Below are 25,123 nucleotides of genomic sequence, written 5' to 3'. Positions count from 1 at the left end.
ATATACCCCACAACACCCACCCCTCTACACACACACACACACACACACACACACACACACACACACACACACACACACTCTGTCTCTCTCTTGATTGCTTATGCAAAAACAACAAAACACTGCAATGTGTTATTAGTGCTTTTATGAAAACAGTATTTTCTCTTGCATACATAATACCAACTACCATTCACACAACAAAGTCTTTACTCTTTAACACTGCAAAGTCATACTGCACCATTTGTTACATTCTATTGAAATCTATCCTGATCATACATGCTGTTATTACAGTAATGCATGTGCAGCACCTTTCATTACTGCACTATTTTATCATCAGGGAAGCTCTTTATAAGAGCTTTACATGATTAACTGTAGCCTGAAATAATTGGTGGTTTTGTAAAACTGTTGTAATTAATGTTTAACCACAATTGTCAGATATGATTGTAGAGATGATAATTGGAAACACAAATAATTATGAAGGATTGTTAATAAAAAAATAGTAAAAGGAGCCTTCAACCAAATGTCGCCAACACATAAACACTTATTTTAACATGAAATGATGCTGAGGCAAATACAACAAGTTACATTTGTAATAATGTTAAGTTAAAGTTAATACTGTTTAGATTTCAAGTTCATTTGAAAGTTGTGGACATATTTTTCCATAACATTAAAAGTGCCAAGTATCTGAAGTATCAAGTAAGACTAGATGAATAAACAATTTCATAATTTGTTCATTCTTCATAGATAAAATAACCTGTGACAATCTCTGAAACATTAGCATTAACTAATCGTGATTAACACTAAATCATTATTACATAACAAATAGTGTTAAAACTATAATTAATAAAACAGTAACATTTCAATCACATGCTTGGATTCCCACTTATAGCGTTGACCAACTGAGACAGCGTCAGTTACGTAAGTGTTGTTTCTATTTAAAATATCAGTTTTTCTTCAGGTTCAAGTCAAATACTGATGTTTAAAAATGTTAAAATACTAAAATATAAAAGGATGAATTAACACATCTTCAGTCCAACATAGTCTAGGATAGCCACCTACACATGAGAGTAAATGACACAAAAATGTATTTAGTAACAAGTCTATCATTGTTTTTTGTCATAAACCACAATCCTCAGCGCTCTGTTTCCAGAGCACTCAGCACTTACAAGACCAGATTCTCCTACAGATTCATTATCCAGCCTGAGGCAATTCATTTGCTAATATCCAGCGATCTTCCTCGTCTCTGAAAAACAGCGTCTCTCCTCCTGTAGTGGGAAGTGGCTTAGTGTAAATTGGACCACTTGAGGTATAGACTGGGAGACCGGCTGGCGGCAACATTCAGAGCCCCTCGTCCAAAGCTCTTTGTTGTCAGAAAACGCAGCTTTCCATCTCGTTCAGATGCACATCATGCCTTGCCTTTAGCAATGGCCATGGCCATGGCCATGCGCTCGGACACAGTTTTGATGGGAACTCCTTTGCGGGTCACTTTAACATGGATGAAGAGTGTGCTGGGCGACAGACTGGAACCATCTCCCTTCAATAAATGGACATGGCGATAACCTGAGAAGAAAAGAGAATATCAAGCACACGTCACAAACATGCCATAGTGATGGCTAGTTTTCAATATGCTCTGTGGATCTTCATGAGCACCTGTTCGTAGGCTCATGAAGGGTAAAGTAAACTGCCCGACAAAGTCGTTTTTGGCAGTGTGATCATGGTCCTCCACTACAAACCGCACCAGAGCCAGTTCAGGGACCTGCAGCTGGAAGCTCAGAGTGCAGTCCCATCGTGGGTTGAAACCTGTAGAGGGCGCACAAGAGCCATAAATACGTCATCCAGTAAAGTACCTCTCAAAACAACACAAATCATGGTGATGGACAAAAGATCTGTGCAGCTTAATGCGGTCATCTGTTGCCTCCTGCATTAACATCATCACAAACAGCTTTACAGCATACGGTAACATTATTTCATAGCAATCATGGATTTGCAATAAAAAGCAGGAATAAAAAAAGATTGACACTTTAATGTCAAATGTTTTTTAAATTAATTTATGATGTGTTAGATGTGTTACCATTGTTGTCAATGCGGTGGGTTTTGTCTCTTGCATTATCAATATCCACACCATGGATTTCAACCCACACTTGTGGGTCCACAATGGAGCTGGCCTTCTCTGTGTTGATTTTTGGCAGCTGCTGCGCAGATATTATCTAAAAAGCAAAATGTAATTAGTAAATTATCATATCCAATTCTGAGTCATCAAATTTATTTTATTGGTATAGCCCAAAATCTCAATTATGCCTCTAAGGGCCTCACAAGCTGTGCAGCATAAAACTCACTCTATATTTAACTGCAATTTGGATCAAATTAAAAAATAAATATATTTTAATGGAAAAAAAGGAATAAATCTCTGAAAGAGCTACAGAGGAGGAATATCTCTTGCAAACAAACATTTTATAGGTGTTTTATGTTCAGAGGATTCAGAAACGACAGTAAAAGTACACGAAATAAAGCACACTGCCAACATACATAAAGAGTTTTGAGCTTAATGAGTTTTGATCTTAAGGAACAAAGTATATAGAAACTCGATCGAAGTAATTCTGACTTTTAAGATGAATTTGCGCCGGACATTCAGAATTTGCTGCAACACTGTTACCACTCACTCGTATAGTCAGCTGGGTCGGGATGTGACCGGGGCCTCCACCCGTGATCTCTGGGTTGAAGTCGGACGTGGGACTGCACAGGAAGCTAGGTTTCAGAACGTATCCGCAGCGACCGTTGGGAAGGAAGCGACCCTGGTTCAGGTCCATCTGCTCGCCAGAAGTCTGGAAGTTCAGAGCCACTGAACAGCACAGAGAGAGGAGTCAGTAACACGGCGAGCCTGATCGCACGCGTGCCGACGGAAAACATAAAAGCAGCCCTAAATGCTGTCAGTCAGTGAAAGCCGGTGACATCAATGTTTTATGATGTGGCAGCAATTTGCAGAAATTAGTCAAGACAACGTTTCTTTGGCACTTAGTGACCACATAATGTTTTTTCAAATGAATTGCCTTAATGTGCTACCATCAGAGCAGCATCCAGGCTTCTTGTCTGGAGTACTAACCCATCTGGCAGCCACCATTCCACATTTCCTGAGGATCATAGTTGGATGATTGGAGGCGCTGGCCGGAGGGGTAGATCCGGCTCAGCTGCCTGCTGTTGTGTCTCACAAAAAGCTTTCCTGCGAATGAAAGAAGAAATCCACACGCATGGTACACTGGAGGGTGATTATATTTTGTGTAGAATCAGCTGCAGTAAGGCAATATCCTAAAATCACTCTGACTTTTCTCTGTGTAATTTCAAGATGCAATTATTTCCATTGTTGTACCAGAGTCTTTGATGAGCTTGAGGGCATCACTTTCAGAGAAGGAGGACATTTCATTTGGAGGTTTTTCAGATGCATTTTCAAAGCCACGGAAGGGGACACTTCTGCAATACACCACCAGCTCTGACAACTCTGGGCTCAGCTTAGAACAGACCTGAGAAGGGCAAATGCAAACAGAAAAGAACATTTGCTGATTATCTAAAAGTTCACTTAAAAAGTTTCTCAGACTTAACAGCAAGTTTTGTTGAACTGACCTTTGCGGGATCCTTCTTGGGGGTGTTCTTATTGCTGCTTACCGGTTCCTCTTCAGAGCTTGAGGAGAAGCTGGCACAGCTGCCGTCCTTGCTCAGTTGGCCCAAGTGAGGAATCAGCTTCTTCCCTTTCACCAGAATACGGCCCTTCAGCGCCTGCAACGGACAAAAGACTCTGTTAGAAAACCAGACAGCTAGATCTTCAAAAAAAAAGTATCTCGCTGTGTGTTGTACCTCAGGAGAAGGCAGATCCTCCGGCGGCTGGGCACTCAGGGACTTGGTGAGCAGTTTGCTGCCCAGGATGGTGTGGAGGTGCTTGGCCATGACGACCTGCTGCTCCACAGAACAGTGGTTCTCCAAGGACAAGATTAGAGGATATGGTGACGCCTGCAGGGAGAAACACAGGAAAACCGCATATTCCATGCCATTGAAATGCAATTAGATCACATGATAGCTATGCGGGACCAAATACTGTGATGTTATAGTATGTCCAAACCAAAATACCGCAAGGTTGCCTCACAGCCAAGTTTGCAACCACAAGAAGCGCAGAGGGCTGTGAAAGCGAGAAGTCTGACTGACTACTCACTTATTTCATTAGCAGTATTAAAGAGCAGCAAGCATTCTGTCATAGCTGAGGATTTACACCATTCAATCAAGGGCCTCTGACCTTGAAGGCGTATTGGGCGATGGTTTCAATGACCTCCTTGAAGGGCACTTTGGAGGTGAGAGTGTGGCCATGGTAGATGACAGGTTCCCCTTTATCTCCATCCCAGCAGTCCAGCTCCACGCAGCGACAGCCCTGATTCAGAGCCCTGTGAGTGAAAGACATGTACGCAAAGATCGGTCATCTCTAAGAACACCTCAATAGGTTTTGATCATGGCGCAATATGTGCCGTCTGATGATGTTTTTTGAGTCTCAGTCAGAATACCTGATGTACGGCTCAGTGCTGCTGGCGCCGGTGACTTGGTCCTTGGTGAGGTACGTGTTGTGCGACGAGGAGATGAAGTAGTGCGCCAAAGGGCGGCTCATGTCCTGGTAGACTCTGGCATGGTCGGGATTAACAACATCGTTCTCCCGGGACAGCATGTACATGGTGAAACCGTTCTGGGTCATGAAGTGGTTCTTCTGAGCTGCAATACATGGCAAAGACTTTAAAGTCAAGCAACTTTATTAGAAAAAACTGCTGAGATTTAAGGGTTGAAACAACATGTATTAGGACTCTGCTACAATGAAGAATGTTTACACTAATCACAGCTTTTATTCTCTCACACAAATTGAGCTAAACAGTCTAAATATTGTTGATATCTTTGCACCTTATTGACCCCCTTATTTTCTAGGATTCTCTGTTACTGAACCAGACGGTCATCTGGTTTACCTAACGTCTCACTCAAAACTCACTACTTTTTTCCTTGGATATTCTGTTCATACCGTTTGAGTTGTTGTGTGTGGCATTTTGTTATTCTTCATTGCAGATATAGCTCGTGCTAACTACTTAGTGCAGAGGATTTAGGCTCAGTGTTTAGACTAGCAAAGGCCTTCACAGGAATAAGCAGAATCCCCTTTGTCACATTCACGGTGTTTCTATGAAACGGTTGTGCGCTCTTTCTTTCACGCCTTTAATGACTGCTCTGAGGACCTACCCCAGTCATTGAGCTCATAGGTGAGTGTGAGGCTCTGAGCATGATTCAACGAGGCGTCTTCTCCTTGGTCTCCCAGGAAGTCCCGCAGCTCGGCAGTGGCGAGCACACAGCCGTTACTTGAATAGTGTCTGAACACTGCGTCCAGCTCGGGCCGGCGCAGCAGCTCCCTGCAGAACTCCTCAATCTCTATGTGATCGAGACGATCATCCCCGGATCTGTCACACCTCTGGGATGCCAGGCGATGGGGAGGAGTTTGAAAAAAAATGATAACAATCAGACACACATGGAGACACATAGGAAACACAGTAGATTTTTATTTTGGGAAGGCTTCAAATTCCCCGTGATGAAAGTGTTTCCATAATAAATCAACCCAGCTCTGTGTACTTACATTAAAAATACAGGTTTTTGGGGATGGTCAGTATTGGAAAGTGCATCGGGACGGAGCATAAAAGCCAACAATTCAGCTGTAAAAGAGAGGTGAGGGACATAGCAGGCGGTAATGCCCCAACATAAAGAAAGAGCTGCGCCTTGCTTTGTTGAGGAAGACAAGAGGGAGGGGATAAAGATGTGGACGGGGGTTGGCCGCTGGCTTGGTAATTGAACACAGACTCTAGACTCTAGGGTGCCACAGTAAACTGACACTAGCAAAAAAATCACCAACTTTTTGAGCAGTCAATCCCTTTTTTCTTCCAGTGTTCAGCTTATATTACAATCACAGCAAAAGAGGATAATTTACAGGCGCTAAAGATTAAGATTCACAGGATGCTCCTAACCTTGAATAAACAGCGGGCGTACTGCTCACTCAGGTCAATGTTGATCATCTGCAGCAGCCGCTTGACCTCGTCGTAGCTCATCTTGCCGTCCTGGTTCTGATCCGCTCGTTTCAGGTAGCATCGGATCCAAGTGTAGAGGGTTAAGAAATAAAACCTCAAGACTACAGTTCATCAGGCACTTTGGCCTGAAAATACATTTTGAGTAAATACTGCTGACCAAAAGTGTCCATCAAATGAATGAGATCTAATGTAACATAAGACTAATTATAGTTCTTCACCTACATGTGCAAACTGTAACTCAGAAGACACATACACATTACACCGTTCAAGATAAACCCAGGCTGCTTTATGAAATATAATAGACGAGCTAACAAGATAATTGTCCTGATGATTTATTTGTTTACAAAGCTAATAATAGGTCAACGGAGAAGTGATGATCTTAATGTCACGCTCTACCTGATAGAGTCATATTATCCTCTGGCTTTGAGGGATTTTAAATATCAGTGATAGCCAGACTATATTTAGACGTCTCTTTTTTTCCGAGTCATTATGGCTCTCTTTAGCTATGTGCTGTGGACGTGGGCTCGCACATGGGACAGCAGAGTCAGTCGCCATAGCAATGCTGCCTCAGATACACTAAGTTTATTCTAACATATTAGAAATTGGGCAGGATATTGGTCCAGCTTTTGCTCCTGAGTCATGTCGGCCACATGCTCCTTAAGACTGCGGAGCCCTCTCACCCAGCGCTGAGCATCCTCCTCACGGGGGCACAGCAGGTCCAGGCTCTTCCTGGCCCCTCTGAAGACCACCGTGAAGCACTTGCTCTCCGGCACCGAGCCGCTCAGCCGCCGCAGCGCCTCGGACTGGCAGCCTTCACGCACGCACTCCACTTCCGTCACCGCGACTGGAGGAGTAGAGGGGAAGAAGAAGAGTGATTGTGTTGTGGAGTAAAGGAGTGAAGCAGCTGAAGGTCAAACATCGGGCCCTTTTAGGGGTTCATAAGTCCCACACTTCTCAACCGCATAATTTCAACCTATGGCTCTTATAGCGCACACACTGTCATGCAAGTAAAATGCTTCAGTTAATGCCCTGTGTGCTGACACTCACGGAGCAAGGCTTTTAATGGCTTTATAGTTATTATCTCAACATGGTGGCTCTATAGATGATCATTGGAGGGTTGATTAATAGGATATATATTAAAAAAAAGCAAAGCTGAGTCCACAGCCATGTTGTGAGGATGTGTGAGCTAAATGCTGACATCAGCATGCTAACATGCTCATAAGGACATTGAAGTCGAGGATGTAACTTTTGCTAATTAGTTCCGAACACAAAGTGCAGCTAAGGCTGTGATTGTCATTCATTTTGCAGGTGATTAGTAATAAACCAACGGTAGAGCTGTTAATAACTAATTTAATGGCAATTCATTTTTATCAATTAAATGTTTCACACAATTTCCAAGCAAAAATGGCAAATATTTGTTGGTTGCAGCTTCTAAAATATGAGGATTAGCTGCTTGTTCTCATCACGTACGACAATAAATAACACATTATTTTGGTTTTGGACTTTTGTGAGATAAAACAATCTATTTGAGGACATCATTTTGGGCTCTGGGATGTTGTAATGCTATGTTTAAGTGAACAATAATTAAGTAATTGTAAGTCACAGATCTAAAGTAATGTAAACATAGAATTGAACTGATGATGACGCCCAATGGAAAATCAGGGGATTACCAAAGATGTTTACTTCAGTCTGTAGCTCAATGGTCGACTGACAGACATGACATTGCCACATGAATTATGCCAGCGAGGCCGAAAACATATTTCTACTTATTTTTGATGGAGACCAAAAAGGTTGAGATTTACAACTTCATGTGACCTGATTTCATATTTGCTGGTTAGCTTGGGCAACACTTTTTTTCCCCAGAGAAGACAGCAAAACACACAAACACTGCATGGCTTCAAGCTGATCCTCACACAACAACTTCATTCAGCACAGGAGCTTGTCTGTTTCTGCCCTGGGATGCCTGTTGCGGAGTGATCACTCAGTTGGGTAATAAGCAGTGTCTGCCCTGACAATAGCCTCATTCTGCTGCTGGAGGTCACAAAGCCTCTGTAGTCCACCTCTTCAAAATTACTCCACATTCCTCTTTTGTGGTTTACCCAGAGACGTGGTGAAAGTGACATGAATGTGTGTGCGTGTGTGTGTGTATGTGCATGTGTGCGTGGTTTAGAAAGGGACAGCAGAAGTGCAAAGGGTTGTACTCTGTGCCAAGTACTTGAGAGCATCAGACGCAGCATTGAACTGCAGGCGCCAGATCCCACTGGACCTGGAGAACAGCCTTGAGCTCGGAAAAGAGGAACCAAGCCAATCCTTTATCCTGGATCCACACAAACACGCACTTAAACGCACACGGATATGCTCCCCGGCCGCCTGCAGCATTATCGGTATCCGTCTACAGTGTCCCGGCTGTCCTCACACTATTTGTTGACTTCATTGTAGGGAGTGTTACAGGCAGCAACTCGGCCACTCTGTTTCTATTTCTGGAGCTGCTTTAGCACAATCAAGACGGCCTTCACCAACTCTGACCACCCAACCACCTCCTCGTTGTAAGGCTAGCAGGGGGTGAGCAACAAACTGCACTTCAACTTCAGGACAAAGAGCACAAACAGCTGGATGGTGGAGACGCTAAAATGTTGAGCAACAAGGAAGAAAAGAAAGTGAGAGAGATTTATTGTGCACCCAGCTTGCAGTACATTTTCATTCCAATAGAAGATTTAGCTTTAAAAAAGAAAAAAGGGCATGGAAAGAAAATTTGAGATAAGATAAATGCCCTGCACTTTGTCAATCTCTACAGAGTCTAATCTCTTTTGTTTGAATGCCTTTTCTGTGTCAATATGAAGCAGGTGAAATACCTATCCTAGTCTTGCTCTCTAAAAACAACCATGTTCTTCACGTTTATATTGTTTTTTTTTCAATCAGGTGTAATGTCTCTGTCTCTCTTTTATGTGACTCTTTCAAGCATTTGTATTCATGTGAGCCACTGGTGTAATTTGGACACAGTGTACCATCGCAGCTAAAACATGTAAATTTAAAACCATGAAGGAATTTGAGAATAAAAATAATGCCTGTGCCCTGATATTACATTTCATATGCATAAAGTTCCTTGTATTTCCTCACTGAGAGTATATGTGGCATTTATTGTTCAATTACTACAGTTTTGCATTGTTTCTGGGTCTTTTTTCTTTGCAGTCAGTCCTCACAAAAATAAATAAATCCACTTATTTACTATTCTTATCTAGCAATGCAAATAGTTTTACTACAGGAAGTTCAAGAGGACCAATGTTTTTTCTGGTTTTGGATGATTGTGTGCCTGTTCTATCTGTTGTTCTGTTTTGTATATGGAGGTCAACCTGTTACTTTGTCTTTAGATAGACATTTTCTTCATATTTATAAATATTTTTTTTTTTTATATTCTGTTGTATGCAGACAACGCAAGAGTTTTTGCATCTTCTGATTTCTGTCGCGACCAGGGTAATTCAGTGTGGAAGGTATACAAAAGTGTCCGTAGTCTGTACTCTTTACGACTCCAGGGTTTATGAATCGGCACCATAAACTACACATGATTATTGTTTAGCCAGATTACAACACCCATGATTAGTCTCCTCACTTGCAATGGAAACAAACAGCCCTTTAATAAGTAAGAGATTGAGCCAAGATAAAACAGCTCAACAACCCTGAACAATAAGCTGGCTCCCTGAGTCTGTACTGGGCTGGAGGAAGGCCTGCTAGTCTTTCTCTGCTTTGTGCCCCTGTGCAGAATTTCCTTTTCGGCAAAGCCCTTTTCCTCTAATCTGATATCGCTCAAGCTTCCTCTCTTGAAATCAATTTCTATTCATGAGCACTCTCGCTTTCAGAGCTATTTCTCCTGCTTAACCCGCCTCCCTTCTTATAACTAACTTGTGGTCCTTTTCCTCTTTTTCACCTTTATACTTCCTCCTAATCTGCTCAAGCCAAACCACACACACACATGCACAAATACACTGGGCTCTCCATCCCACTTCCCTTGTTCTCAAAGCCAAGTTTAGCAATACTCACATGTCTGCTGGGCTTTGGCTTTGCGAGAGCTCTTGGTGGATTCACACCACACAGTGAGTCCGTCATCCAGAAGCCGCAGGTTTCGGCTCTTCTGCCACCTCGAAGAGCGAACTTTCACCATGTTGCAACCCTGCATCATCACACGTACGTCCTCATTATCCAGCAGTCCTGAAGCACACAAACACACACAGAACAAAACAGGAAGTTTAGTGTAAAAACAAACTGTGATTCAGTTTCATATTGTGTCATCAGCAAGAGCACTATAACTTGGGTTTTTATTGTGTCGACATACAAGGATATAAGGTTTCTAAAAATATTTCTAAACAAAATTATTTCTCTTAGGAAGTGTGTCGGTAAATCCTAATCTTTTGTGGCTGTCTGTAAGGCTAACAATGCTATGCTAGCACTTCTGTGAGGATGTGATCAGCCAACGTGTAGCTTTGTGCTAAATGCTAACAGGCTCACAATGGCAACGCTAGCTTGCTGAGGTTTAGCAGGTATAATGTTTACCATGTTCATCCTCTTAGTTTAGCGTGTAAGCATGCTAATACATGCTGATCAGCACAAAGTGCAGCTGAGGCTGATAGTGTTGCAGATATTTGGGCAAGCATGTTCCTGTTTGTCAGATTAACTAAATTAAAGGTCACGGATGGATGTTTCAGCCTCTCTAATGCCACTTCACCAACCTTGACTAATGATTTTTTGAGCTTGGCAGGCGATGTTGATTTTTTTTAAATGACCAACTCTCATACAACCTCAATAGTCTTCACCGCCCCCACACAAAAAAATGTATACACATATACAGTCAACACTGCTGCTTACACCCTAAACCTAGGGCTGTGTTTCATATACAAACCGCAGAGGAAATGACCTGTGCTAAAGGTCAGTTTAGTTTCAGTATGCTAAGTGAAGCTGCAGTGTATTGTGTTAAAAAAAGTGACTTAATGTTTTACGAAGCAATGTTTCTAGACTTTATAAAATTGAAAAAACATAAAAAACAAATTGAATGCTGGGAAGTGAAACCACCATGATCATTTGTAGATTTATATCTCTCTTGGGACAGTAGCAGGCCAACAGACAGTATTTATCTGGCTCTACTGTTTATGGTAGTTCTCCCTAGCTATTATCATCACATGGAAATTTCATCAAGAAGCTTAAAAGAATTAAGCGCCTCAGAAAAGAGGTATTATCATTATTTGTTGTCAGCACTGATAGGATCAGAGCAAGCTAAAGCAGAAAATAAAAGATCATAGCAGGAGGCAAGGTGGTACCACAACAGTAAATCAACAGCAGTCATGTGCTATCACCGAAACACAGAAAGGAAAACAAGGATGTAGCCTACTGCTGTTTGCTACATTTGCTATCACTTATGAAAAACTGAAAAATGTGATGATCAATCGCAAAAACTCTCAACTTTGGTGTCTGCAGTACAAGGCCACTTTTACATGAGCTGGTTTTGTTTACATCTTAATTGAATAAGGACTAAAGTAGAGCTGACGAGTAGGTCAATTAATCTATTATTAGACGCCGTCGGCCTCTGAGGAGCCGTGACAGGCTTTTCTCTGACATAGGATAAATGAATAATCATACAAAACAATGTCCAAAGTTAATAAAATTGCCAACTGCAGCTCTAGTCTAAAACTAATGATGGTTTTGGCTGGCAGGGTCAAAGGTGAAAGGACATTCAAGAAATGTTTACACACTTGTTCAAACATGACCCACAGACGACTCAGAGTGCAATCCTATACTGTGGAGTGGACATTTTTGTGAATATTTCTACAATTATTTATTGTGTATAGTTGTCTTGAATGTTTTTTCTTCAAATTAAGTGGAAAATGAAGAAGCAGCTTTTATTTGTTGTTTATTATTTTAAGACATTTTAGGTTTTTTAGGAACTACAAGATTAATCAGTAAATGATTAATGTCATAGACACGTTTTTTTGGGGGGCATTTTTGCCATTATTTTATAGTAAAGGGAAGGGTTGACGACATGTGTTTAAGGCCACAGGCTGAATATCACCCAAAACAAGGACGCATGCTTTCAAATAACTGGAAAATGTTCAAAACTGGTTTGATGGTTTGCAAATTAACGTTTAGTTAAAGAGGTGTAAAAAGAGTTAAAAGCTTTTAGTGGTAAAATCTATTTAGTTTTTCAAGGACTAGTTAAATAAATGGTTACTTATGCTGTACTTGCATGATTTGGTCATAAGTTAAGGGTTAACAAAGCACATTCAGCTATGCCTCATTGCTTCTTTTTTTCAGGGATGAATGGGGCCTCTCACAGAGCATTTTCTCTTTCAGGACTTTTTAAAGGAAAAGTCCAAGCAAACTCTCCCTGTTGTTGAATTATTCTTCAGGATTTAGTCTCCTGCTCACCTGCAAAGATTTGTCAAGACACAGTTGGCAAAGTTCCTCTAACTCTCCCTTAAATCACAGTACTCATACTGTCAGTGCCAGTTGGCTAATAAAGTTCCTTAGGGGGCCCCTGAAGCTACAGCACAACAGAAACTGCTCTCAGCTCCCTCCCCCCAACGAGAGACGGACTGAGTGCAGCCGCAGATCTCTCCCCATCAGGTCGAAGACAAAGAAATCCCCCTCCCAGCCCTCCATCCATAACAACCCTGTTTTTCCAAGCTGTTACCACATGCAAGGCATTCCCACAGGCATGGGCCAGATTAACTGCAGGTCATTGACCATGCTAAACTGCCCAAACAGCCTTAACTGCCTGAGTCTCAACCTACTGCTGCATCTTCTTATTGCCTCTCCAGCCAAATCCACATTCTTGCTTTTCTACCTGATTTGTTTTAATATCTAACAGAACAAGTGAGCACAAGCCTAAAAGGGTTTGGCCAATCCACAGTCTGTTTAAACAGAGGCACATTCACAGTTTCAAACACTAGGCTCCTAAAAAAACCTCTTTATTGGAGGGTGTAAGTGGAGGGATGGGCATGATTCATCAGGCTAGAGAACTGAATTGTGTTTTCTTTTCACTGTCTCCTGCAGAAAATCTAGTTGACATCCCCTTCATCGGATGGCCAAAGCCCTGCATGCCGACTGGCTAGCAACCATGATGTATTTTATTTCAAGCATTTCAACACAGCACAGAGATTGTAAGAACAGCCGAATAAGCAATGGTAGAGAGGAAAGAAAGTTGCAAGAGTCTACAACCATGTTAGCTAACAACAAAGCTTAGCAGTGCTTTGAGCTAAATGCTAGTTCCAGCATGCTCACATGCTGTAAATAGCTATGCTAACACGTTAATGATTAAGCACATGTAATGTTAGGCACAAGTAATGTTCAGCATGTTAACTATCTCAATTAAGCGCAACAATATCATGCTAACATTTGCTAAACAGATTACAGCTGATGGGAATTACATTCGTCAAATTTGATGAACATGAAACCTATTTGACCGGACTTAATGAAATGTTAGCCACACTAGCATTGCTGTGACTTTGCAGAGCCGCGTTTTGAGCAAAATGCAAACAATAACATGCCCAAAATGACAACGTTAATATGCATAATGTTTCCCAGGTCCATTGTTTACCATCTTCACCGTCTTAGTTTAGCATATGTATGCGTCATGCCAAAGGCTGATTAGTTTTGCAGGGTCATACTGTCTGGACAGAACTTTCACGATAATGATGACGCTATATGGAAAGCAAAGGTATCCCCAAAGTGATTATAAAATACGGCGGAGGAAATTAATGTTCGCAATAAATATCCTGTCATTGAACATCTATCAAACACTTGTTTAGACATTTGACCTAAACGCACAAACGTGAACCTCGGCGCTAAAGGAAATGTTAAAGGGATTCATGATCTGGAAACCATGAATGTCTGTTCTGACAGATGTTGAGTTTATTCACAGGATAAGTGAAGACCTACTGTCGGAGCAAGAGGAAAAAGCAGTCAACGCAGTCATGAACGTCTTCAATAGTTGCTAATAATATTTCAGTGGTGGACCAGCTGGCCAACAAATAATCTGAGAGTTCTATGTGAGAACAACTGACTCAAAGAAAAACACAAAAACTGGATCAGTTGTGAGAAAAGAAATAAACATAATAATCAGTCCCATAAGGAATATTTCTCTCAGGATACGTGTGTCCACACTGTGAGCAGCGGGAGCGCCTTTAAGATGAGAGGCGGCTCAGAAAGAAAATAACCATATCAGTTGGTCAGTATTAGATTGTGTCTGCGTGAGACCTCTTCACTCGCACCCACATACCAGCTCGTCCTGGGACATGGTTCACGTTTCTCTCAACATAACAACTGTCACAAGAGTCAGCTAGCAAGGATTCTACACTTGCATAAAGATAGAAAAGTTAAGAGTGTCGTTGACGTGATACGGGCCAAAGGGTTAATTACATTTTCTTAATTCTGTCTCCCAGCTGGCCCCACAAGACGGGTCCAGGTCCAGCCTTTAATGAAAATGGTGATATCCACAGTTAAAAGGTGGTTGTGACACTCAGCGGCTGATCTGAGAACATATTCTCCAGTAATATGATAAGAAACAAAGTGAGTGTTATTTTGAAATGAAGAATTATTGCCAACGTTTTTTTTTGGGACAGCACACTGTTCAACATGAAGCAGAATACTAAAAAATTGCAGCACTCAGTTTTAACATTATCTTTGCCTTTTATAATGACAAAGAGAGATTCACGTATTAATAAGCAATTGTAAAGCAAAGCAAACCTGTATATATATGTGTGTGTGTATATATGTGTATATATATATATATATATATATATATATATATAGCAGACATGCAAACCATCACATGCAAAGTGCATCTTAAAATGACAGTTATTTTAAACTTTTTTTTTCAAATCCAGCAGTGACTCATCAATATCGATGCGTCAAGTGAGTAACCACAAGTCATATTGGAAAAATCTGCAATTGTAAAGCAAAGCAAAGCAAACCTGTATATATATGTGTGTGTATATATATGTGTATATATATATATATATATATATATATATATATATATATATATATATATATATATATATATATATATATATATATATATATATATATATATATTATATATATGTGTTTATACTGTTTACACCAATCACAGACACACACAAATCACTTTCCCTATTATGTTGTTCAAAATTACTTTTAAAATTAGGAAAAGCCACTAATACAACAGCACATTTTCTCTCTCTTTTTTTGGAGTAGTATTGTTTGAAAATGTAAATGCAGCATTCTGGATTTTGTTTTATATGAATTTGTGGTGTTTTACAAACTTAAACTGATAAAGTTGTGTATTTTGTTTGTGTAAATCCTGTTTGTTCTCACAATAAACTAATTGCATGTGTTTCACCATCACAGCACCACAGAGCTCCAGAGTTGACAACAACCTCAGACTCGCCCCCTGAAACCAAATCAATAAACCCACACATATATGTATCCGTGTATACATTTGTCTGATTCAAAGATTATCACAAAACAACAAACCTTGGGTTCACGTGAGACTTTATCTGTCGGAAAAGGCTTATAGTAAGTGAGAAATCTTTGAACCAACAAGTAATACTACTCCTGTGACTCCACGTGACACACAATTCCACTCATGGGTACAAGAGTAGGCTGTGTGGTGTTTTCCATCTGAAGTAAGGATTAAAACGCAACTAAGACATGTGGGGTTGAAGGCCAATAGACTGATTTATGACGACACATGTGGGAATGGGGTCAGGGGCGAGTGACCTCACTTCATTATTCAGTATTAGCGGGATGCGTGAATATTGAATTGACAGTCGTGTATTACATTTTCAGGCACAGAGATACAGTTTCATAACTCAAGCATCAGTAATGCTTAAACACGTTTCTGCATAGTGTCAGAGTTTCCAGATAGTTTTCTGTGTCAATGACACGGTCGCGATCCCTGCACGCTCACTGCTGTGAAAGCATGAAAAATAAAGGGTTTGGAGTAGGATTTGAGTTGTCCGAATGCCAAAATAAACTTTATGATACGTAACAAGAACACAAATAGGTAATCAGCAGCAATAGGAAGTTATTTTTGGAGTCTGAAGCCATTTATTGATGGGAGCTTTTGAGAAACTTTGTGTTGGGGAAATAGTCATTGTATTGCTTGTATTTAAAATGTCCCATATACAGTTCTCGTTATAGTTTATAAACAACTTCAACCAAATTGTATTTAATTCTTGATGTTATGCCGTTACCTCAATATTGCCAAAAGTCGTGAAAATGATACATGAATTTTACACTATTGTAGGTTGCAAATAGGTCAAAAGCATGGTCCAGACTTCCAGACTTCCCATGTCTTTTCAAAGATTTTGACAGGTGCTCTGTCGCTGCTCAGCAGGTGTCTATTTTGGGGCGAGGTGTCGCCATGAGCTGAGTGAAGGGTACAGCAGCCAATCGGCGTTGGGCTGAGAGACCGTAGGCTGCAGTCTGCTGAGGAGCCTGAATCACATCAGTAGGCTCGTAGGGGTGTTCAGCTCTTCATAAACCCATGACCACTTAAACGACACCCACACGGCCCAGTTCAGCTCGGGTTGATGTGTCATTATCCGCTGATTAACCGCATGAAATAAAAGCTATTAGTCATATGTATTCTCAGTGTTTTCTCTAATGGAATCCATTATATTACGTGATGGTTTTAACTTGGGGGAGCAACGGTCACAAGCACATGCACAGTACAGTCCTGATTGAGCAAACACATGTTATGACACTTCATCCTCACAAGTAATCAGTATATAGCAAACTCGTACCAAGGAAAATAATCCTTAAAAGGATGCAACGCGATACTTAAAAAAGTACTACAGTAATCACATTGATCACACAACACATTGAAAATAACATTGTTAAAGTATGTTTGTCACTCTTAAAATACAACAAATATCACTACAACTCCCCCCTGAAATGTATGAATACATTTAGTGCAATACATATCCTAATCACTCACTCACATACCAGGAGGTGGCGGAGGTGATGCCACAGTTGGAAAAACACTGAACTCGATATCCACATATTTAGGTCATTGTCGTACCTTTACGGCAACAGGGAGCTGGAGAGTTTGTGTTTCCTTACCGAGCCTCCTAATGGGGTCCATCGCCTTCTCGGCCCCTTTTTTCCTCGGCTCTCTGGGGCCGGGGGCCGCTGACTTACTGCTGCCTAACATTATTACGACCAGCGGAAATAACTGCAGGCTGCAGCTCTCAGCCCCGAGGCTGCCTCGTTAAGTTAAAGTCCGGTGGCGCGCAGGTTGTCGTCCAGCACAGATTTGTGCTGTCCAAGAAAGGCCCCCGAATGGAGAGAGACAGCTAAGCGCAACAGTTACTCGTTTTCCACATGTGTAAAGTCCCTCCCTGACTTTGCTCCCCATGCCTGTGCGTAATGTGACTCCAAACAAGGCGCACAGTTTACGCACTCCCACCTCCTCCTGCAGCCCCAACAAACCCTGACGAACTGCGCAACCCACGGATGGTCAGGTTACTAGAACACGAGTAGTACTATGTTGAAGTAGCTACTCTTTGAGCATTTAAATTTGATTTTACTTTGTACTATTCCTCTATATTTCAGAGGAAAATATTGGAAGTTTTACTCTTTTAATTACTATAGTTGATGATTGCTTGCAAATTTAGATTTATATTCAATCAACGAAGACTCACAAGCCTCCCTGCAGTTTCTAAAGTTATTCAACTACTATACTGGTTGCTTGTACGCTTTAATGCAATATAGCCTAAACTACATGAATCCTATATTATTCTGCATATTACTTTTCATACTTCAAGTATTAGTTACGTATATTTACTTAACATTATTTCTACACTACGGTGTTTTTTTTAGTTAAAAAGTTTAAAAAAAAATCGGAGTACTTTGTCCACCACTGACGATTCAAGCACAAGTTAGTATATATGATGATATAATGTCTGCTCTATGTTTAATTCTTAATTCTTCCCGTTGTAAAGGTAGACGCATTTATACATCGTGTGTACCAACCTTTAATGTGCAACCTAATATCCAAAGCAAAAATATTGACACTTGGGCTAAATGCATTGGTTCAGGAGGGTAAAAACTATTGTGTGGACTTTCTTGTGTATGGATGGTTGTCTGAGTATTTTTGACCATTGCCTGAAAGTCATTGTTTTCCTTTTATTGTGCGCCACAACATTTCTGGCCATCATATAACCTTTATATTATCCAGGTGAGGTTCATGAGGACAACCCTTGTCCTTGGGCGCTGGCTGTATCAAAGTGCTGGGTACTTTTAGGGGAAAATATAGATTATGACATTATAAAACATGTTAACTTGTTGGTCAGAGTAAACAGGCACTAATAGCATAGAAATATTTAATTATTTATCCCGATCAGTTAGAGTGCAGTGCCCCCTGTTGGCCATGACGAGGAATTGCAAATATCTTAACAACAACAATGAAATATTTACAAATCACATGTATCTTATATGGCCAGATGTAACTACATAGATAAAAATGGTGATGTGCTATATAAAAAATAGACTTGATTATGTTTTGTAAGTTGGTGGAGACGTGCCCACAGTTGCAGAGCAGTGGCTGGAAACTTAATTAAGTCTTCGTAATGGAGTTATAACAGAGTAGAGAGGGACAGAGCTCCACCGGGTGGTCTGAAACTGGTCCTGTCAGGAAGAACATTAAATATAATTTTTCCCTGATCCGCAGCAATCCAACAGCACGCACACACACGTGCATAAAGAAGCAACTTTGGCGGGGTGGGTGGAAGTCAGTTAAAGTGACATGTTTCTCTCACTCCAATGCAGATGATGTACTAGTGCAAGAAATCTGGACCTGCTGTCTTCATTGAAATCTAAAAAAAGGACGGCCCTCGTGTGCTCAGATGAATAGCAGCCATTACTAAACATGTACTCTTCAAAGCCATGCATATATCCTAAAAAATGTTTTTTTGTATCTTTCATTCCCTCTCAATTGCAGCAACAACTCCGTTAGACAGGGTGAGAGATTAAGTCATGCCTGCTAATCCTCACAAGCTGTGATCTATGCAGGAGCAGCTCTGGCTCTGTAGCTGCACCGCTCCTTGATTTGAGAAGATGGAAACCCTTGGTATGATTTCCATCGTCATTAGGTTTCATATTAACTGGAACATATCACGTCTTCCTCAAAGGATTCCCAGCTCAGCTTGCTTATTTGCCAGAGCTGTAACTCTGCCTGATTCTATTAGTAGAAACAGTGGGCCTCTGTTGTTTGTAGCCATTGGATTCTCAGTCTTTGTAAGCAGTGTTGGGAGACACACCATAAGAGGTCACAGACTGAATACGCATTTCATCCATTAATGCAATTGGTTTGTGGAAACTGAAGAATATAGGCCTGTGGGTGTACATGGTATAGTGACACATGCACAGTTAAAGAGGAAGCCAGTGAGTGGATTGACGAGCAATTTTCCAGTGAATAGTGTGCAAAGCTCCTAGATGTAAATATAAAAATGGACAATAGAAGATAATTATTAAACATATATATATATATATATATATATATATATGTATATATATATATTAATATGTGTATACTTCATAACAAGGTTATAATGTATTCTTTATCAAACTATAATACAATCTAGCAGTTTAAAGTAAAGATATCGAGAATAGTTGAAGTAAAAGTTATGACAAACGTAGACATAAGAATATTGTTAGCTTAGCGTGTAAAACCCCACCAACGCTGGAGCTTGATCAGTAGACTAAAGGAGAGCTTCAGTGTTGCCTTGCAAGATCCGGGACCGTCTATTTCCTGAAACTAAAGTAGTTCATCTTGATTTCCAGTTCACGGATTAATACCACAGATTATAGCAAGCGCCGTTTTCAATCTGATGACACACATTTAAAGACGGTGGTCCATATTTATTTGCGAGAAAGTAATGATCACTCGGAATTCGTGTTGTAAACCTGACGAGTAACGTTACGTTCCAGCATTTACACGGACCCAGTACAAATACACCGGCCTAGTTAGCAAATGGCTAACGGTAGCAATGTTTGTTGCTCGTGGTCTTGTTATTAATTTACTTTGTTGCATGTTGGCTGTCGCTCTGTCGACAAAATGAACAAATACGAAAACACTTTAATTGAAACTGGTCGACCGTTCGTGGTGAATTAGTTCACTTTAGCGTTAGAAAGCCAGGCTTTATGTACAGTATGGCGCTTGAGTCAAGCATACCGACTCTAGTCCTGACTAGAAACGACTGACTTTGCGACATAGTCGATACGTTTTATTTTGGTTGCAACGTTAGTGCGTATGGCGACACACTTTATGAATGAAGTCAGTGTTTAGATAAGGGAGCGACACGGCGTAGCTAACGTTAGCTAGCTAGCTTCTCCTTCGCTGTTAACACGACAGTGTAAATATAACACTGCATTTTAGAACATGGGTTGCGCAGAAATACTCAAAACTGATCGACAGCACTCCGTCCACTGATAACAGGATTATTGAGCAAGTGTGAGCGCGCCTGACCCACCCTTAAACAACGAGGGGCTCGGAGCTGTGCTCGTCGCGGCGGCTTGACAATAAATGCCGTTTGTTTACGCTGATTCCAACGTTCACTCGAGCCCCATGTCCGACAGTGTATCACTCCGCACAACACATAGTATATTCATACTGAATCATTTAATGGTCCAACTGCCACCAAAACGACGCATGTGGATGCCACTAAACATTAAACATAATTTCATTTTGGAAGTAAGGTGTTTTTAGTTATTTTCCAGTGTGAACGTTCAACTCGGACTAGTTTCCGCAAGAGGTTTTCTGCATTTTGCTTCTAATACAGGAGGGTGTTCATTATATTACTTATTTTACGTTAAACTTTGTGGTCTTTAAATTAAAGTAAGCCCTACTGAACCTAAGTATATAATATCCCTTTTCGTTCCAATGATTATATTATGTCATTAGACTGTATTTTAATTAACTTGTATGTTGTAACTGTTATCACTACCCCTTCATTTGTAGATAGTACCGTCTATATAATGCTCCGGACTGCTTTCTTCGCGAGGATTACGTTCTTTTGATTGACTATTTGGCTGTCCAATCAGAAAATACTTTAAGCTTAGCAACAGCAAAGTTATCCTCTTGTCCAATCATCTAAGAGAGGGGTGGACTCTATCGTACTCAACTCTCTGCCATTTGATTGGTCAAAATACTCATCAGTTATGGTGGACTTGTGGACTATGGAGTTCGATGCGGAGGCCTCCGACAGTGCTTCATTGAACTGAAAACCACATGTCCCACAATCCAACGGGTGTTACAAACAGCTGCATCCGCACGACGAGAGGCGGAGCTGCTATATAAACACGAGCTCCCTCTTCTTGAGTATCACACTGGACACTGTTGTGACGGCGAATCGTCGTCTCTGGGTGAACGATAGTCCTGACAGCAGCGAAACAGTTAATGGTAGTTAGCGACAGTTGCTCTGACAAACCCTTCAAGGAGTAACAAGTGTTTACTGTCCAGAAGTTTACTTTTATTCTGCCAGAGTTTAATTTCACACTCTAACTTTCTTTAGTGATTTCTGGAATACGTGGATTTTGTTTAAATTTAGTTTGACGTATTTCAACGAACTTTAAAAGCTCAGTTTTGAGAACGAGAACATCATCTAAAAATGTGCTGAAGCGGATCCATCGGAGCGGAACCTCAGGATGACGGAGCCGGTGGAGCAGACCCATCACCTGAAAACTTCAGGCAGCCCATCAGGTGGGAGCAGCGGAGACGCGTTGGAGCATCTCCCAGCCAGAAGCCATGCAAGACCAGAGAACGGCAGCAGGGGGCGGCAGAGAGACCAGAAGCACGGTGGGGACATCCACACAGACAAGTTATGGCAGAGGAAAGGCGGACAGAGGGGGGTGTGCCCTGCCTTCGCAGCCGGAAACGTGCTTCCAAAGTGCCCGATTGCAGCTCAGCCTCACCAAAAACCCGGTGCTCATGCAGAGCCTGACGGGGGTCACAACCCGCTGGAGATAAACGGCGAAGACAGACCGCTGGAGGAGCCTATGAACCAGGCGCAAGAGGACAGCCACATCGACTCCGACACCGGCTTGGATGCGCGTCTGGGCAAGAAGCGGCACCGGCGCAGGACCTCCAAGAAGAAGCGCAACTGGAAGCCTTATTACAAACTGAACTGGGATGAGAGGAAAGCCCTGGATGAGAAGGAGACGGCCAGAGCTTCCCGGTTGAGAGAGGAAATGTTCGCCAAAGGGCTCCCGGTGGCACCCTATAACACCACCCAGTTCCTAATGGACGAGCACGACCGAGAGGAGCCCGACCTCAACACCGAGAGCGGGGTCAGGCGGCCCTCGGGGGTCGGTATCCGCATGGAGGACACCGGCAGCGAGGAGGACCTCTTCGACAACAACAACGAGGAGGAGGACGAAGACAACGGTAGCGGCGGAGGCAGCGACGGCATCGGGAGACCCGGGAACGCAGGTGGGGAGTTTCTCCAGAGAGACTTTTCCGAGACCTACGAGATGTACCACGTCGAGAGCCTGCAGAATATGACCAAGCAGGAGCTGGTGCAGGAGTACCTGGAGCTGGAGAAGTGCATGTCCCGGCTGGAGGAGGAGAACAACCGGCTGCGGCGCGCCGCGGAGCCCGAGGGTCTGACCGTGGGGAGCCCCCTGGTCCGGCTCCGAGAGCTGGAGCGAGAGCTGGAGAGACTGAGGGCCCAGAACACGGAGCTCCTCCTGCAGCACCAGCCGAGCACTGACAGGGGCCAAGTCGCGACCATTTAAAAGGACACAATTCACCTTTTCAAAAAGGTAAAATATGGGACTGCTGCATTTAAAAAAAAAAAAAAAAAAAAAAAAAAAGATTTAAAAAAGTCCGTTTTTCTGTAATCAGTTTGTCATTTGGACCCAGAGTCCTTGCATTGCCATGCAATACTTGCCGTTTATTTTCTATTTGGACTGTAAGGGTGTCCTGTTCAGTTGTTGTTTTTTTCAAACCAAATGTAAATATTTCAAAAATAAGATTCTTTTTATAAAGAGAATGTATTTGACAACACGAGAATATTTTTGTTTGTTTCAACTAATATCCTGTTCCGTTTTTTGAATTTAAAACAAACATCGTATGTTGCAATTTCCTCCAATAAAATAAAGAATAACTTACAGCTAATTGGGTCAGCTTTCAAAAAACTGTTTTCCAGAAGTAAATTCCTGAGTGAGAATATTTTAACAGTTGTGTGTTAACATAAGTTCAAATAAAATTTTGAAATGGTGTTGTTCATGTGTCGTAAAGTCTGCTCTAAAACACAGGAAGCGGTGCACTGCAGCCGCCGCGTGAAACTATACGTGGCTTTTGTCAGCAATACAAACAGTCGCAAAGCTTTTCTTGTGAAGATCCTGAAGAGGGCCAGACAGGCCGAGGAAGAATACCCGGACTGGAGCAGAAGGGGGGATGGGATATGATGGAGATGCTCTTTATAAAGGTTAACCCACTCCGGGTTCAACCTAATGTGGATCTCTGCAAGATGGTTCCTGCAAGATAAAATGCTAAATGGGTGTACACCAAAATTTCTTAACCGATTGTGTTGTGCTGGTCACATCAAAAGCCAAATGAGCTGATACAAATTGTGTTTTAATAAAGCTTCGTATGCCTATTATGATCATACGTTTCAGTAGATTCACAGAATTACAGCGAATGTTCACAGATTACATGCATATAAAAACTATTCATGTACGTTAGAAACACAAGGGCTCAGTAGTTACCATGTATTTAGTGAGTAGTTAAGAGGAAGTTTCCTTCACGCGCACAGAGGCAATCTGTGCCATTTGGCGTGGAGACCGTATCACCTGCAGCCACCAGAGGGCGCCAGGTAGCTCCCATTTGAAGAGCCTAACACGCCCCCGCCTACGAGTTTGCCCACCATTTCTAAAAACCAACACAAGTGAGGAATAAGTTTTAAACATAGTTCTGTTTATTTACATTTCATATAACCTTGCTTTAAAGCACACATCCATGAGGGAAATGGTTTCAGGTGGACGACCTTTAAGTCCAGTCATTTTCATATTAGTTATACTCCAAAAAAAGCAATTCCAAATGTACACAATACAATATGTTACATATTAAGAAAGTATGTACAAAAAGACTTTAAAATACAACAATGAAACATAAGGTAAGAAATTTCAGACAGCACGCCAACTTGTTGAGTTTTCCTTTTTGATGAAGTCATCGGCCGTTAGTTCATCTGTGAGAGACCGTACGTCGTCTGACGTGACCTAATGCCGGTTGAGAGCAGGGCTCGTTAGGTGTACCATATTCACACACTGTGGATCACTAGGCAGAGAGAGATGGTCAGAAAGCAGCTGAGAGAGCACTATGCCTCTTGGCAGCGTCGTAACAGCTGTTAATGCCTGTGTTAAAGGCAAAGAGAGTGCATAGACATGTCCTTGGCTTAAAGTGTGCTTTTTAAAAACGGTTTCAGTTCGACTGCTTGTATTAAATGTACACATCTTTGGGTCAGTGCCGTAGTTATACCGTCAACCACAGGAGAGAAGGGCGGAGACCCAGAAACAACAAAAGGAAACGGAAAGATAAGAACCGAACATGGCACTGCAGAACAAAAAACACATTCCAGAAATCAGGCACTTGTAGAAAAAATCTTGAGGTAAGACAAGACTATAACTTATCATTTATTATTATTATTATTATTATTATTTTTCATGGGGTCATTTGGTCAGATGAAAACAAGTCTCGTGACAGGAAGTCAGACCTCCTGTTTGTGTTCTGTTGTGATGGCACATCAAGACGAGAGATGAAAACAATAGATTCCCTATTTGTTTCCTCTACTGTAACTTTTCCCCAGACAGGTAGGATTTATTCAAGCCTTACCTCCCCCCCGAGGTAAAAACATGCGGACAAGATGAGCCCCCCCCCGCCTCTTCCACCACCACAGGGGATGTGATGAACACACAAAGATCACCACAGACTGAGGTGGTAATGTATCCGTTGGTATGAGCTACACAGTGTTGTTAACAGTCTGTTAAACACCGCCAGGCTTCTCTTT

General features: G+C 41.6%; 2 protein-coding genes across 3 annotated transcripts; one reads left to right on the top strand and one right to left on the bottom strand.

The window, feature by feature from the left end:
* Positions 1-125: 125 nt before the first annotated feature.
* Positions 126-23,009, bottom strand: plcd3a (phospholipase C, delta 3a). Of its 2 annotated transcripts, none has more exons than XM_068578539.1 (15): positions 22,644-23,009; positions 10,119-10,286; positions 6,699-6,927; positions 6,024-6,153; positions 5,251-5,476; positions 4,539-4,740; positions 4,277-4,421; positions 3,844-3,996; positions 3,613-3,765; positions 3,362-3,512; positions 3,098-3,214; positions 2,658-2,836; positions 2,069-2,204; positions 1,648-1,797; positions 126-1,557 (listed from the first exon to the last, which is right to left on the bottom strand). In XM_068578539.1, exons 2-15 carry the CDS (start codon positions 10,255-10,257, stop codon positions 1,403-1,405), a joined length of 2,265 nt encoding a protein of 754 aa, XP_068434640.1. In that variant the 5' UTR covers positions 10,258-10,286; positions 22,644-23,009; the 3' UTR covers positions 126-1,402. The 2 variants fall into 2 exon arrangements, with proteins under 2 accessions (XP_068434640.1, XP_068434639.1); XM_068578538.1 differs by lacking the exon at positions 22,644-23,009 and adding an exon at positions 17,178-17,533.
* Positions 21,430-23,335, top strand: hexim1 (HEXIM P-TEFb complex subunit 1). The gene has a single exon (XM_068578540.1). It carries the CDS (start codon positions 21,762-21,764, stop codon positions 22,848-22,850), a length of 1,089 nt encoding a protein of 362 aa, XP_068434641.1. The 5' UTR covers positions 21,430-21,761; the 3' UTR covers positions 22,851-23,335.
* The last annotated feature ends 1,788 nt before the right edge of the window (positions 23,336-25,123 follow it).

The sequence above is a fragment of the Clinocottus analis genome, unplaced genomic scaffold (assembly GCF_023055335.1).
Source record: "Clinocottus analis isolate CAN_PGR_092001 unplaced genomic scaffold, fCliAna1.0.p SCAF_16, whole genome shotgun sequence".
Taxonomy (NCBI): Eukaryota; Metazoa; Chordata; class Actinopteri; order Perciformes; family Cottidae; genus Clinocottus; species Clinocottus analis.
Note: the sequence above shows the minus strand (reverse complement) of the source record. Positions and strands in the feature narration are given on the sequence as shown.

Excerpts from the sequence above, each read along its gene's own strand:
- hexim1 (XM_068578540.1), top strand. The coding sequence starts at position 21,762 with ATGACGGAGCCGGTGGAGCAGACCCATCACCTGAAAACTTCAGGCAGC.
- plcd3a (XM_068578538.1), bottom strand. The coding sequence starts at position 17,268 with ATGTTAGGCAGCAGTAAGTCAGCGGCCCCCGGCCCCAGAGAGCCGAGG. Across the intron at positions 2,837-3,097 it reads GAATGGTGGCTGCCAGATGG|TGGCTCTGAACTTCCAGACT; the intron begins GTTAGTACTCCA and ends TGTGCTGTTCAG. Across the intron at positions 1,558-1,647 it reads CTTCATGAGCCTACGAACAG|GTTATCGCCATGTCCATTTA; the intron begins GTGCTCATGAAG and ends TTTTCTTCTCAG.